The sequence below is a fragment of the Peromyscus californicus genome, unplaced genomic scaffold, assembly GCF_007827085.1.
Source record: "Peromyscus californicus insignis strain IS unplaced genomic scaffold, ASM782708v3 Scaffold_8__1_contigs__length_139910024, whole genome shotgun sequence".
Lineage (NCBI taxonomy): Eukaryota > Metazoa > Chordata > Mammalia > Rodentia > Cricetidae > Peromyscus > Peromyscus californicus.
Window position 1 is genome coordinate 49818340 of NW_026294606.1, and position 15286 is coordinate 49833625.

General features: G+C 41.1%; 1 protein-coding gene across 1 annotated transcript in view; it reads left to right on the forward strand.

Annotated features, from left to right (window-relative positions):
• The window catches only part of Ryr2 (ryanodine receptor 2), a 594119-nt gene that overhangs the window by 204138 nt on the left and 374695 nt on the right, over window positions 1-15286 (forward strand). The window contains 1 exon segment of the mRNA XM_052728780.1: window positions 11493-11597. Coding sequence (XP_052584740.1) covers window positions 11493-11597 — 105 coding nt within the window.

Genomic DNA, 15286 nt, shown 5'->3' on the forward strand with positions numbered 1-15286 from the left:
TTAAGCTAACAGGCATTTTCTCAGGCCCGGAAGTGTGCTTGATTCTTCTTTCATCAACCACAACCACAAACTGGGGTATAATATGGATGAAATGAATATGACTTGGGCTTAGCTTGGGGAAATCAGATGGATAGTTACTGTAATGGAGGTTATTACTAGCTGTCTTTTAAAAATTTTCTGTTTGGTTGTGTATGGGTATAAATGGCTCACATGCAGAGGTCAGAGCACAACTTTTTGGAGTTGGTCCTCTCCTTCAACTGTGTGTGTCCCAGGCATTGAACTAAGATTGCTAGGCTTGGTGGAAAGTTCCTTTATCGACTGAGCCATCTCACTTGCCCTGATATTAACTTTCTTTTGTATCACTGAAGCTGGTAGTTTCTTATATTGTCACTCCCATCTGTCATTGCTATGGTATAGAAAATCCCATTTTTTTTTTCTAGAACTTCTGAAATAGAATCCTTTCATGTTACTTCTACTAATTTTTTTCCAACTATTCCTGGTGATATCTTAGTCATCAGACTCACAGTCTCTGGCTTCTTCACCCTGTTTGACCTCACTATTGAATTTGCTCCTTTGAAAATGGGGTGTGCCTCTTTTCCTGTGATTGTCTACCGGCCTATTGCCTTTTCTTGCTTCTTCTTCTTTGTGTGTGTATGTCTGTGTGCACATGCACATCTGTGGGTGCACATGCACATCTGTGGGGCTCAGAGACTGAGGACAATTGTCTTCCTCGGTTATCTGCTTCAGGATTTCCTCACTGTTCCTGGAGCTCAGTGATGCAGTTGACCTAGCTGCTCAGCAAGTTCAAGGGATCCTCTGGTCTCTACCTACCCTTCAGTTAGCATCACTTAATGTGCTGGCATCTCAGCATGGAAGGCAGTCACATCTCCTCCTGGACCAGACAGGCATTGCTTCATCATGTCTGATATTGTCCCACGAAGACTGGCTTATTCCAAATCTTAGGGTGTCATCAACATAATGCATTACCACCTTCCTCAAATTACCACCTTCTATGATCCTCAGTCCAGTCAATAGTGGCTCCATCTTAGCAGCATTTTAGCTGTCAAATTCTGGCTTAGTGCCTAGTTTCTCTATTACCTTCTCTGTCCTATTGCTTGTCAATTCTGCTTTCCTTTTCCTTTAGGACTGTGCCTCAGAGTTTCAGTGCATGAATCTTTGGTGTGTTGGTGGGGGACTCCATTTAAACTTTGTCTAAGTCATAGCAGTATTCGAACTTTAGAGCATTCTTGTGGCTTTGTCAAGACCCTGTGTCCAACTCCTCCCTTCAATGTCTGATGTGTTAAAGTGAATGGAAGTCGAGTGACAAGTTTTCATGTATTGATGCATCTTGTCTACAATGAAAACCTTACATTACTTAGTGGATCAAGTCAAACAGCTTTTTGCTATTTGCTGTCAAGCATCGTGAAAGTAAGAGCAACCTCTCTCAGAAGAGTCCTGCTAATGGTTAGACCCTTCCAAAGGCACATGGTCTGTGTTAGTCACCTCGGTGCTCTGACTGAGCCTGATGGGCAAATGAGAAATACAAAAGCTTAAGCTTAGGTGCATGCAGATATTTAACTTACTGGCTATTTTTAAAATATTTATTTCTCACCAATGTTGTTGTGAATGATATTTTGTTCCCAGTTCCATCCCATATTGTATTAGTAGTATAAAAATTGAATTTTGTGGTGCTGGAGAGATAGCTCAGTGGTTTAGAGTGCTTGTTGCTCTTCCAGAGAACCAGAGTTCAGTTCTTAGCATCCATGTTGGACAACTCACAAATGCCAGTAACTCCAACTGTGAGGCATCTGGAGCCCTTTTCTGGCCTCTAAGGGCATCTGTACACATGAGGTACATACAGATCTACACATATGCATAAGTTGAATTTTGTGTGTTGCTCTTGGTTTTCTTTGTTAGGAGTACTAGATTCATGTGCATGTGTTACCTGGGCCTCTAACTGTACATGATTATATGTAAATTCAGTTTCCTTTATTTTCTGATATATCTATCTTTATCTTTTCTTGTCTCTCTTTTCTTTTTTCATTTAATTGTATAATTTTCAGGACATAATTTTTATCTTAGAACCCATTTGTCTCTGAATGATACTGATAGAGTATCATTTTCCAGCCTTTTCAGAGTTGATTGTCATGTACATATATTTTATAAATATATTTTTATACATATGTCTCTTTGTGGTTTTCAGTCTGTGGGGTGTGTCTTGTAGGGGGTGCAGAGTTAGATCATGTTTTTTGAAAATCCTATTTGAAAAAAAAATCCTCTGCATTTTGGTTAGTGTTTTTAGAATAAGCATATTTAATGTAAATATCGATACTTTTACTAACATTTGCCATTTGTCATTATTTTTATTTTTAAAAAATTTCCTTTTCTTTATGTGTGTGCACGTGCATGCATGTGTGTGCATTCAGTGCCCACAAAGTCCAGAAGAGGGTGTTAGATTCCCTTGAGCTGGAGTTACAGGTAGATATGGGCTGACTTGTAGATGATTTCTAAACAGTCTTATTAAATAAGAAACACAGAGCCAAATACAGAGGTGCAAGCTGTAGAGATTGGAGCAATAGCCACCAACTAACCTTAGCTTACCACCTCGCTGTAGCTTCCCAAGAGAACCTCTTCCTGTCTAACCTGTGCCTTTATTGCCTTCCTGTTCTGCCTTCTCATTGGCTCTAAGCCCAGCCACATCACTTCCTCTTCACTGCCTGTCTATACAGACCTCCAGGTCTCTATGGTTGGTACTGGGATTAAAGGCGTGTGTCACCACACTTGACTGTGTCCTTGAACACACAGAGACTCTGCCTGCCATGTGATCAGATTAAAGGCATGGGCTACCACCACCTGACTTCTGTTTATGGCTGACTACGACCTCTGATCTCCAGGCAAACTTTATTTGTTAACATACAAATAAAACATCACATTGCAGCACAAATAAAATACCATCACACTGACTGATCTGGGTGTTGGGAGCCAAACTCAGGTCCTCTACTAGAGCAGCAATCACTTTAACTGCTGAGCCATTTCCCCAGCCCCTTGTCATTATTTTTATATGCTGGTACATGTATCATACTTTATTTTTTTTTAAGTGAGCCCATGTGACTTACTGACTCCTCCCTCTCTCCCTCTTCCTGTCTTCTCTCTCCCCCTACCCTCTCTCTGATCTTTCCCTCTCTCTTCTTCTCTGCATATACTCCTTTTCCTACCCCTTCTCTGTACAGAGTATGAAATAATGGGCCACAGCTCTGTGTGGAAGATCATATTACAGATGGTCCTATGTATATATGTTTATGTGTATTTGTTAATGATGTCAATGCCAAGCCACTCTTCCCCAGCTTTATTCTCTCTTTTGGTGCTGGGGCATGAACCAACCATGAGACAGGAGTTGTCCCACTGAAGAACATCAGCCTTGTTTTGCATTGTCAAGCTATATCTGTAAGAGAATAATAACTGCTTTCAAGTGCTTTCCTACTAGATCCAAGTCGCAGGTTAGTTTTCCTGATCATTTTATCACTGCAGTATAGGTTATACATTGTGTTTTTCCTGTCTATGCCAAAATTTTGAGCTAGAGCTGTACATTTTTTTTGCTATTTAATATCATTTTTTGCTTTTGTTTTTTTTTTCATTTTTCTTTATTAAGAAATTTTCTACTCACTCCACATGCTATCCACAGACACCCCTCCTCTCTCCACCCACTCCCCAGCCCTCTTTCCCAAGCCACCCTGCATCCCCACATCCCCCAAATCGAGGTCTCCCATGGGGAGTCAGCAAAGCCCAGCACACTGAGCCTAGGCAGGTCCAAGCCCCTTCCCACTGCACCAAGGCTGTGCAAGGTGTCACACCACAGGCACTGGATTCTAGAAGCCTGCCCATAGACCAGGGACAGATCCCTATCCCCCTGCCTGGGTCCTTCCCAAACAGTTCGAGCCAAACAACCGTCTTCTGTATCCAGAGGGCCTAGTCCACTCCCATGGGGGCTCCACAGCCACCAGTCCACAGTTCATGGGCTTCCACTAGTGTGGCCGGTCATCTCTGCACATCCTCCCATCATGATCTCAACGTCCCTCGCCTGCAGTATCTCTCCTCTCTCTCATCAATTGGATTCCCGGTAAAGCTGTACATTTTAGAAAATATAGCCATCCTAAGTTCAGATACTTCCCTGTTGAAGGCTGCTCTTGCTAGATTTTTATATTCAGCGTTCAGTGTTGAGTAAATTTCCTAGATTAAACTTTTAATTTGTGGACATTAATGTCCCTGGTCAAAGTTTGAAAGGTTCCTTTTATTTTAAGAAGGATTTCCTAGGTGAGTCCTTGTTTATACATAGCTTAGCATTCAGCACTGATAGTGCAGAGACTATGTGCCCTCTTAAGAAGGAAGGAATCCACTCCTTGTAAGTGAACCGCCTGTGTACGGGTAGGATACAAGTGTGACAAGTGCTGTAGGCCATCTGCGTGTCTTACATGTGTGATTTCAGTGAGGATCTTTGGAGTCAGCCCCATGGCACATGGGGCCTCCCTACACTTGTCACTGTCACACCATGCCTACTGTGGCAACTCCTGCCCCTGCCCACAGGGCAGCCAATGCCAGGAAGGAACAATACAGGTGTCTCACACAAAGTTCAGCAGTAATCTAAGCCATGGATGGGCCCACATCCTTAAGTGGATTCACGTGGCTCTGAAAGTGTTGGGTATTTATTTGTCCATTTATTGTCATTTTTATTCAGTTTTCTATTTTAGACAGTGGATATACTAGCCTTCTCCCTCAGTCATAGGAAGGAATTCCCCATAAATTTTTCTTTGATGTCTCTTTAATTGACCTTTAAAAATATTTACAAATATATATAGTATATATGTATATATATTCTATACATACATGATCCACACATACACACATGTATATAATTGTGGATCATATTCATCATATATCTATCTCCTAGAATAATCTTCCTAAAATATCCCTTTGAAAAAATTTATTTTAATTATGTGTATGAATGTTTTTTCTGCACATATGTATGTGTACCATGTGTGTGCTCTGTGCACTTGAAGATCAGATGCCCTGGGATTGGAGTTATTGATGGTTGTGAGCCACCATATGGATGCTGGGAACTGAACCTGGGTCCTCTGTGAGAACAAGTGCTTTTTTTTTTTTTTTTTTTTTTTTTGGTTTTTTGAGACAGGGTTTCTCTGTGTAGCTTTGCGCCTTTTCCTGGAACTCACTTGGTAGCCCAGGCTGGCCTCGAACTCACAGAGATCCGCCTGGCTCTGCCTCCCGAGTGCTTGGATTAAAGGCATGCGCCACCACCGCCTGGCGAGAACAAGTGCTCTTAAACACCGAGCTACCATTTATGTCATCCACTGACCTGTTCTGAGCCCACTTATTTGTTAGATGAGGTGAAATATTTGCTTAACCGAACTCTACTTCAGATCGATAGATTCAACTTCAGCTTTCTAGTCTATGAGATTTAACATGACCCCAGAGTTGTCCATATCTCTCAAATTTAGTCAAAGAAAATCAAGTGTTCATAGTTACAAGTTTAATTCCATATAACAGGTGGAACCTCTAAGCTAACCTATCTGCCCTGCCTTGTTTATACTGCAATTCCATTTTGTATCCCTCCCATCAAGATTCTTCAGCCAGAAAACATTGCCCCTTCTACTGCAACGGTGACTCTCTTGGGTATCCAGCCAACTCTACAGCATGACTGAGCACAAAGGATGGCTCTTTCCATGCCTGACACCCTTGTTACTGTTTGTTCTTTCTGAGCGGCCCATCCCAGGACATGAGCTTCTAAAATGGCTCTGATTTCAGATCCCAAGTTGAGGCAGTGTACCTATGAATGGGTTCTGTTTGAATCTCCTTTTCACAAAATTCCTGGGAGACATCCTTACCAATCCATAATTGTCTCAGGACTTACCATCAAGCTTGTTCATGATTCATTGTTTGTTGGGATGTTTATCAGGCAGAGCTGAGGTCTCTCTGGTACTAATGTTCAATGCCTTCTGTGCCCTGTGTTATCTTCCTTTTCTTATCTCTATATTACTGTGACAAGGCCAGATGCTTGCTACATATGCAGTCATTAAAAATCTGGCCTTTGAGCAGCATGTGAAGTTGCCTTGTAGTCAATTAAGCTGTTTGAATGACAGCCTTGGGCCTAACACTTTCATTCATTATTGTCTCCTTTCCATTTGTATACTCATTTCTTTATGCCTTTACTCCAACTGTTCTAAAGTCTGAGATTTCAGTTCTATAACTATAACTAACTTGAAGATTTTCTTTATTTTTATGTACATGTGTACATGTGTGCATGTGTGTGGGTGTGACCCATGGCATGGGTGTGGAGGTCAGAGAGCAGCTTTGGGAATCAGTTCTCTCCTACCATAGGGATCATGTAGATCAAACTCAGGTCGTCAGCTTGGTGGGAAGAACCTTTACCTGCGGAGCCATCTCACCAACCATATAACTTTTGAGTAATAGATATCTTCATCTTGAGCCCCTTCTCAGAGCTTCATTCTAATATGCATGTAAATTACTGGAAATTATGAGTTTTAAATGCAGTAAGTATGTGGATCATACCTAGAGTCTGAATGGTTGGTATATAGTCCTCCTATTTGAGATCATAAATAACAGGGTGGGGATGGAGAGGTGGCTTGGTGGTTAATAGTACACACCACTCTTGTAGGACATGAGTTTGGTTCCCAGCATGCAGGTGGATTGGGCCACAACTGCCTATAACTCCAGCTCCAGGGTATCTGGTGCTGTCCTCTGGCTTCTAAGGGCAACTGCACACACATAACATATGTTCACATAGATATACACATAAGTAAAAAACCTTCTAAAAATCAGTACTGCTTCACATTTAATAGGGTAGAAATCAACCTGCTTGCAGTGGATTGGCCTTGACAATGTTAGAAGCAAGGGATGCCTGGGTATTCCCATATGCTACTTTAGAGACCTGATGTATTACTTTTTTGTTTTATAGGATAGGGTCTTTTGTAGTGCAGGATGACCTTGAACTCATTAAATAGCTGAGGATGACCTTGAATTTCCAATCATCTTCCTCCACCCCAGTGCTGAGATTATAGGATTGCACTACCACACTTGGTTTTTGCTCCCGAATGAACCTAGTGAACCCAGGACTTTGTGCATGCTAGGCAAGGACTTTCCCAACTGAGCCACATCCTCATCCCCTGTTTATTACCTTAAGACTCCTTTGTAGTAGGAGAAGCCTCTTCTCTGGTTTCATGTGTGTGTGTTGCCCTTCACAGTTTCATGGATGCTAGTCAGAAATGACTCCCACTCAAGATGCATGCGAACAGAGTTGACATGATACAGTATCACTGTGTTGATATTAAAGAGAGAAGGTCGTTGACAAACACTAGCATACTTCTAGTTTTGCATGGGCACAGTTGGTCTTTGGTATTTTAAAAAGTAGTTTTAAAAAGTAGCTTGCTCTACTCATGTACTATTAGATTTGAAAGATGCTTTATGGATTATAAATTATGGATTCAAGTATGGTTTTTCAGTACCATGAAGTCCTTGGGTGTTGTGTTCTAAAAGATGGATTTCGAAGAGTGGAAACCCTTTGAACCTCCACTAATTCACTAGAGATTTTCATAATTAAGAACTAAATCGGCACAGCTGTGGCCTTTGAGGTAGTAATGGCCTGCTAATCATCCCTCATTTAAACCTGCTAATGCCTTTCTCCTACCTGGACCCTGTTGTGGTCCAGAATGCCAAGATCAATGCCTCCAGCTTTTCTGAACAATCTTAATGCCTGGGGATACCCAGGTTTACCAGCTTCATTAATTAGCAGACATTTACCCTTGTCTTTCAAAGAGGTGACATGACATTCATTGACACAGGAATGTGTTGATATATTGTGTCTCCCAATATATTGTGCACTCTAATAAAGCTTATCTGAGGATCAGAGGAAAAAGCCAGCCACTATATTAAACATAGAAGTTAGGCAATGGTAGCACATGCCTTTGATTCTAGCATTCGGGAGGCAGAGATCCATGAGGATCTCTGTGAGTTAAAGGCCACACTGGGAACAGAGCCAGGCATGGTGGCACACACTTTAAATTCCAACACTAGTTAACCATAAAGGTCTGGAAGTCTGTACAGACAGACAGGAAGTGACAGAGCTGGGCAGAAAGAGGAAGTGATGTAGCTGGACGGAGAGAGCACGTGAGATGGCAGGGACAGAAAGGCATATAGGCATGGGCATACAGGAAGTAGGTCTCTTTGGAGACTGAGGGCTGGTAAGGTGAGGTTAGCTGTGACTTGTCCTATTCCTCTGATCTCTTGGTTTTAATCCCAATATCTAGCTCCGGGTTTTTTATTAATAGGATTGTTTAGCAATTTGTCTTACACAGGAACAATCTTTGCTTTGCAAAGGTGATCATATTAACTTCTGGGGCAGAGAGGGAAGGAGGGAAAAAGAATAGGACAAAGAGGGGCTGGGACAAAGTGGCTCAGTGGGCAAAGTATTCGCTATGCAAGTGTGAAGGCCCAAGTTCAGATGCTAAAACCCAGGTGCTGTGGCATGTGTGTATAATCCCTGTGTGAGGGCCTGAGACAGAGAGAGGATCACCAGAGCTCGCTGGCCAGCAGTCTAGTACTAATCTGTGAGTTCCAGGTTTAGGGAGAGATACTGTCTCAAAAAGAAAAATAAATAATGTGGAAAGTGATGGAGAAAGACATCCAACGGATATCAGCCTCTGGCCCCATGTGTCCACACACACACACACACACACACACACACACACACACACACACACACACTAACATATACACTTATCTACACAATTAAAAAAATAGACTTAAAAAATACCTGGAAGATGAACATCCACGGAAAAGTGAAAACCTTGAAATAGTTTTTCCAGGCTGGCACTGTGGTAGGGTAGTATGAGTGAGGTTTTGAAGCCATGTAGAAAGGAAAACAGGAGCTGGGATTTTTGTGTATTCTGGCTCATATTTCCCTCCCACAGTGTGTAGGAAAGGTCATTGGTCATGAGACCAGGGTTATAGTGTCACTGAGGGAACATATAAGCTTCAGGACAATGGTTTTCACCAGCTGGTGAGTAAAATCTTGCAGGGTGCGTGTGTCCAGTCAGTACATTGGCAGCAGCAACTCTGTTGTGCTACTTTACATCCCGCTAATGCAAGGAGGAGCTGACCATCAGTGGTCATGGTACTTTGCCAGAAGCTGCTCAGCAGATGGGTGGCCAAGCCCTGATGAGCTTGCCTCAGCCACAGGCCATCTGCTCCATCTGAAAGTGTGCTGTGGGTACCTTCCTATGTCTCGGCCAACCCGCAGCTTCTCTCTTCATTTGCACCTCTGAGTTTCTGAGCTTTCATGTGAATGTGGGCTTTTCTTAAACTGGAGAGATAAAATTATATTTTATTGGCATTTCTTTTCAGCTTAGAAGACAGATTTTTAAAGAAACTTGAGTCTCAGTGATTCTTTGGAGTAGGAGTGTTCTTCAGCCCATAGATTGGAAGCCCAAGCACTTTTCCATATGGCTTTTGGCTGATCACCTATCAGAACTGAATCCTGAGTCTCTTTTTTCCTTGCTGTCAAGCTATCAAGATCGAAAACAACATTCATTTTTAAAACACATTTTGTTTGAATTGCTTCCATGTTGCCCTAGAGGTCGCCTGAAGCACACTGAAAGGAGGTGTAAAAGTTAAACTAACTTCTTTGCCTTCTTGACGGGAACCCAGGATTCCTAACAGAAAACCAAAATGAGAGGAAACCACTGCCTGAGCTAAAACCCTCTCCATCCCTGTATACATTTGTTTAGCTTTCTGGAAACAGATGAAGTTACATACATGTAAATGAAAATTAAATGAGAAAATGCAGCACACACTTGTATGCAGACAGCAGCCAAATCTCTGTGTCCTAAGTTGGAGGCAAAATATGAATCCAGCTACAGGAATATAAATGTTTATCTTATACAAAAGAAAAAGCCTGTGTCAATGAATGTTTTATATCAATTCATTTTTCTGTTTGCTTAACTCCAGTATTAACTGAAGCCAGTGTTATTTCTCTGTCTTTGTAATATTTCTGTAATCATCAGGCTGCTTGTTAGGTTAGAAATGAACCATTGAGATCTGGAGAAGCCTGGATTCTAAAACCAGCTTTAAACATTTTGTAATTCTTTGGAAAAGTAGCTTAACTTCTCTTTTGTCTTGTCAAAATCACTGTTGTAGGAATCCTGGCCATGGGACATAGCCAGTACAGACAAAGCTCCAAGTGTCATGTGTCTGAGTAGATGTTCCACGAGGAACAGATATTATTCTCAGTCAGTTCAAAGTGTCTTAGATGGGGGTTGGGGTGTGTAGCTATCATCTGCTAGAGTGAGGGTGGGGGGGATAGCTGTCATCTGCTGAAGTGGGGGTGGGGGTAGTTCTCATCTCCTAAAGTGGGGGCTGGGGAGGTACCTTTCATCTGCCGAAGTGCTTGCTGTGCAGAGGACCTGAGTTCTATCCCCTTGAGCCCATGTGAAAATGAGCCAGATGTGGTGGTACACACTTGTCATCTCAGTGCTGGGGAGGCAGAGACAGGAGGATCTGTGAGGCTCACACTCAGCCAGCTTAGACTACTTGGAGAACTGCAGGTCAAAGAGAGACCTTGTCTCAATAAAGAAAAGGGGTGTATGTGTGGGAGGGGGCGCTGGAAAGATAGCTCAGCAGGTAAGAGCACTTGCTGTTCTTGCAGAGGACTTGGGCTTGGTTCCTGGCACCTGGCAGCTCACAACCATCCTTAACTCCACTTCCAGGGTATTACATGTCCTTTTCTGACCTCTGAGGATACTGGGCACACACATGATGTACACACACAGGTGCAGGCAAAACATAAAATAAAAACGTAAAGTAAAAATAATACTTGAAAGAGTTGAAAGCTGATTTTTTTGTTATTACTGTTAACTTCATCATAGATTTTTTTTATGGTGGATAAGTGAATTCAACTTTTAAATTGAATTAAATTTATTAAAACATTAAAATATCAGGAAACATTTAAAAATATACAAAATAAAAAATTGATAGCGAAAGTGTGAAACCCTGAGTGAAGCTCCATGGCCTCTTAAAGACCACTTGAACAACATAGAAGTTCAAGGGGTATGTGGAGTTTGGGACTGGGCAAGTGTTTGAGTGGCTACCCTAAATCAGCTGCTGCACTATGTTTCTATATTTTTAAAAAGTAGATAGCATCTGAGGAATGATACTTTGTTGACCTATGGCCTCCATACACATGTGCACGTACCTACTCCTACACTAGCACACATGCAAGCATATACATGCATGCATTCACAGACTCATAAGAAAGTGTTAACCATGTAATGTAAACACAATGCATCCTACATGCGAAGATGAGGGTGAGAGGTCACAGGTGGGAAGGGAAATGGAGCTTTACAAGTTCAACTGACTGCATGCTTGAGGAGGATGTTACCCTGATGGTTCCTTCTCTCTCCACATAGAATGTCCCCCCGGACCTGTCCATCTGTACCTTTGTGCTGGAGCAGTCCCTGTCGGTACGTGCTCTGCAGGAGATGCTGGCCAACACGATGGAGAAGTCAGAAGGGGTAAGTACTCACTTGTATAGATGTGTGGTCTTTTACTGAACTTAGTTGTATGTATGTGAATGTTTGCCTGCCTGGGTATTGTGAAATATTTTTTGCTCAGTCAGTGGCTTCTATATGTTGCTTCCTTATGTTTGATTTCCTACTTTATCTATCAGGCCTAGAATGTCTTAAAGACATCTATAAAAATAATTCAACCTCCATTCGCTTCATGCTCATGTGTGTGTTTTGTGGGTGTTTGTGTGTCTCCTTACATGTTCCCGTGTCACCGTCTGACTGCTAGCTTTATGCCTGGCTGTTTGTCATTGACCTCTGTCTCATTTTCAAATGTCCTTCTCCAAGTGACATGTCCTAAGCATCTTTGTAACGGATACAATTTCATGGCACCATTCTGTATTTTAAATAACAAAATTACAGCAGTACAGCTTCAGCAAATTGTAATTTTGCAAACAGCAAACCATCTTCTGAAAATTAAAATTCCTCTTCTGTATCCTCATGATGACATTTTTCTTTGAAAGCCTATTGGGTTATTTTAATTATTTTTCCAGGAGACACAGGATTGCTGTTTTTTTGTTTATTTGTTTGTTTTTGCAGGGGGAGGGGGTGATAGTACATGCTCTTAATCAGTTCATTAAAGTTTGTACATAATCAGTAGGAGGAATGGCCACCCCACACCCCACCAGTTACCCTAGTGCTTCATAGTCTAATAAACTATTTGCTTCCAGGAATTCATCTGGGACTTTCCTTGCCGTTATTGACCATTTGTTGTTATTTCCAAAACTCTTTCAGTTTGGATAAATAAAGAGATTAAAAAATATTGTCACAAAGTTTCATATGATGACTAATCAACTATGCTCTAACATTAACCTTTTTAGCCCTAAGGTTTTAAACACATCTTAGAACATTAATTAGTTTTTTTCATTAATTATAAATTAAATTTTTACATACAGGATGTATGTGTGACCAATATGGATAAACCATTTATGGTTCTTGTAATTCTCCTGAAAATCCTGTTTGTCTGAAATTCTTTGGGAATAAGGTGGAAAACACAACTAACGTCTATCAAGAATGATTCCGTTTCTTAGTTTTCTTTTTGGGCACATGTCAGAGCATGAGTGTTAGCCTGATTGTCATGTGTACATCTCCCAGAATTTTGCTTTTCAATAAAAAATTTAATTGTTTTAAAAATCAAGACATGCTGTGAGCAGATCTGTTTTCACCTTGTTGATAGGAATAAAAGTTGCCATGATGATTGTGGGAGATAGTTTGAAGGTGCTTCAAAAATTAGAAATAGAATTATCACATGATCCAACAATTCCACTACAATATGTACATCCAGAGGAAATAAGTATGTTGAAGAAAAAAAGTTTTAACATAATGACTAAATGTGGAAGAGAATAATGATTTTACTCACCGCTCCAAGGAAAGCTGTTTTACCAACCTCCAAACATGTCACATGTTTTATATTATTTTAAAATCACTTTTGATGACTACCAATTACAAATTTCCCATATCAACAGGTGTGAAGTTTTATTTATTTATTTATTTATTTATTTATTTATTTATTTATTTATTTATCTTTCTTTCAGCAAGGTCTGCCATTCTCTTGGAGTGGAGTTAAATTATGAAAAAAAATGAAGTTTCTCTGTTCAAACAGTGGTTTCTATCTGGAATTTCACCTCTTGTGGCTTTTAATATCAGAGGCATACCAGTTTTTAAATTTGAATTTGTCTTAAAACAAAACAAAACCAACAACAACCAAACAGCCATTGCTTTTGCTTGCAGAACAATGTCCAAAATTTTATATTGCAAAGCTGCTTTTTCCTTTTCTTTCTTTTTCTTTTTTTATTAAGAATTTTTTTACTCATTTTACATACCAACCACAGATCTCCCTCTCTTCCATCCTCCTGCCCCCTAGCCCCTGCCAACCCACTGCCCCCATTCCTTCCTCCAACAAGGTTAGGCCCCCATGCTTTTTCTAAACTTAACTTTGGAAAAATCTGTATCCATGAGGTTGAACTAGGCAAGCTCTGAATATCCCATGCCCAGAGGAAACAATTAAAAATACTATTTAGGGATTTGTGCTTTTCACATTTTATTGTTAGAATTCTGGATCCCTTTCTGCAGTTCTTTTACTTAGTTGAATTTAATTTTGACCTTTTCTCTAACCAGAACATTTCTACCCCAGAGAATGTAGACATTTGTGTGAGGAGTTGGATCAGCATCTTACAAAGCCCCACATGGTTGCCTAGGATTGAACATAACTAGGATTGAGAGCATGGTAGGAAGCTCCTATAGCGGTGGTTCTCAACCTGTGAGTTACAAGCACTTGGGGGAGTTGAATAACCCTTTCACAGGGGTTACCTAAGACCATAGGAAAACTGTTTACATTATGATTCATAACAGTAGCAACATTACAGTTATGAAGTAGCAATAATTTTTATGGTTGAGGGCTACTTACAACGTAAAAGGTCACAGCATTAGGAAGGTCGAGAACCACTGTCCTATAGAATGTGCATGGGATAGTGCATGGGGCATATCATAGAGGACCTTAGGGAGGTCTAGGTTAGGAAGCCCTCTTGGATGGGGACTGTTTACCAACACAGATATAGCAATTTCCCTTTTAACAGCTGTGTTACCCCTTGGGGTGCTTATATCATCAGCTCAGGGTTAAGTTGTGCGACTGGCAAGTGCTGCTGGTCTTGTATAAGCCGAGTCTCTTGGACTCAGCAGACATGCCTATCATCGCTTCCGGTCACATAATACCTCTCTAAACCAAAAGCATTCTGGATTATTTCATCCAAAGTAAGAAAAGAGCCCAATGTGTGATAAAATAGAGATAGAGATCTGAGCTAGTGTTTGTCATTCAGAGCATCATGACAGTAGAGGACCAAGAGCAGATGCCTAGAGATGCTGAGGACAGAGAGACCCCAGCGAGGCCACAGGAGGATGCACCTGCTGCACTGTGTCCACTGCATTTTTATTCCAGGTGTTTTTCCTGACTTCTGCATACACACACATCTTTCCTTCTCTCCCTTCTGCAAATCTTGGATTTCCTGTGGATCTTAGTTCTTTTCTGTCTCTGAACCCACAAGTGTGGGTTGCTTCTTCCTCAGGGCTATTTGTGGGTGTTTCTCTAGTACAGCATTCAGAGGAGAGGCTTGAGAGTGCCATCCTAGCTCTGTCCTCTTTTCTGAGGGAATGGAAGTCTTCATCACCAAGTTTGAGTAATGACCAAATATGATGTTGGATGTAGAAGAGTTAGCACCCGCTTCAAAGTAGCATTCAGAAGAATGAGGCAGAAGGGTTGCCATGAGTTTGTTTGAGCCTAGCATGGGGCTACATAGTGAATTTCAAGAAAGCCTGGGCTACAATGTGATATCCTGTCTCCAAACAAACAGGTGGCTATTTATACCCTTTACTGAATTCTCATATAGGAATAATTCACCTGGTTGTCCTGAAACTCATTATTCCTGCCTACCTTTTCTCTGATTTCCCTTTCTGGAATCTTAGCTAATCTTAGCACATCCCCTTCCTGCACTGATATCCCAACTAGGTCGGCCACATGGAGTTGAGCAGTTTAATGATGATGCCATTGTGTGAAAATACAGTTAGTATGTATGTAAAATGAACAAAAAATTCCTTGATTAAAAAAAAGTCTCAGGAAAAAAAAAACCCAGTGACAGCACTTG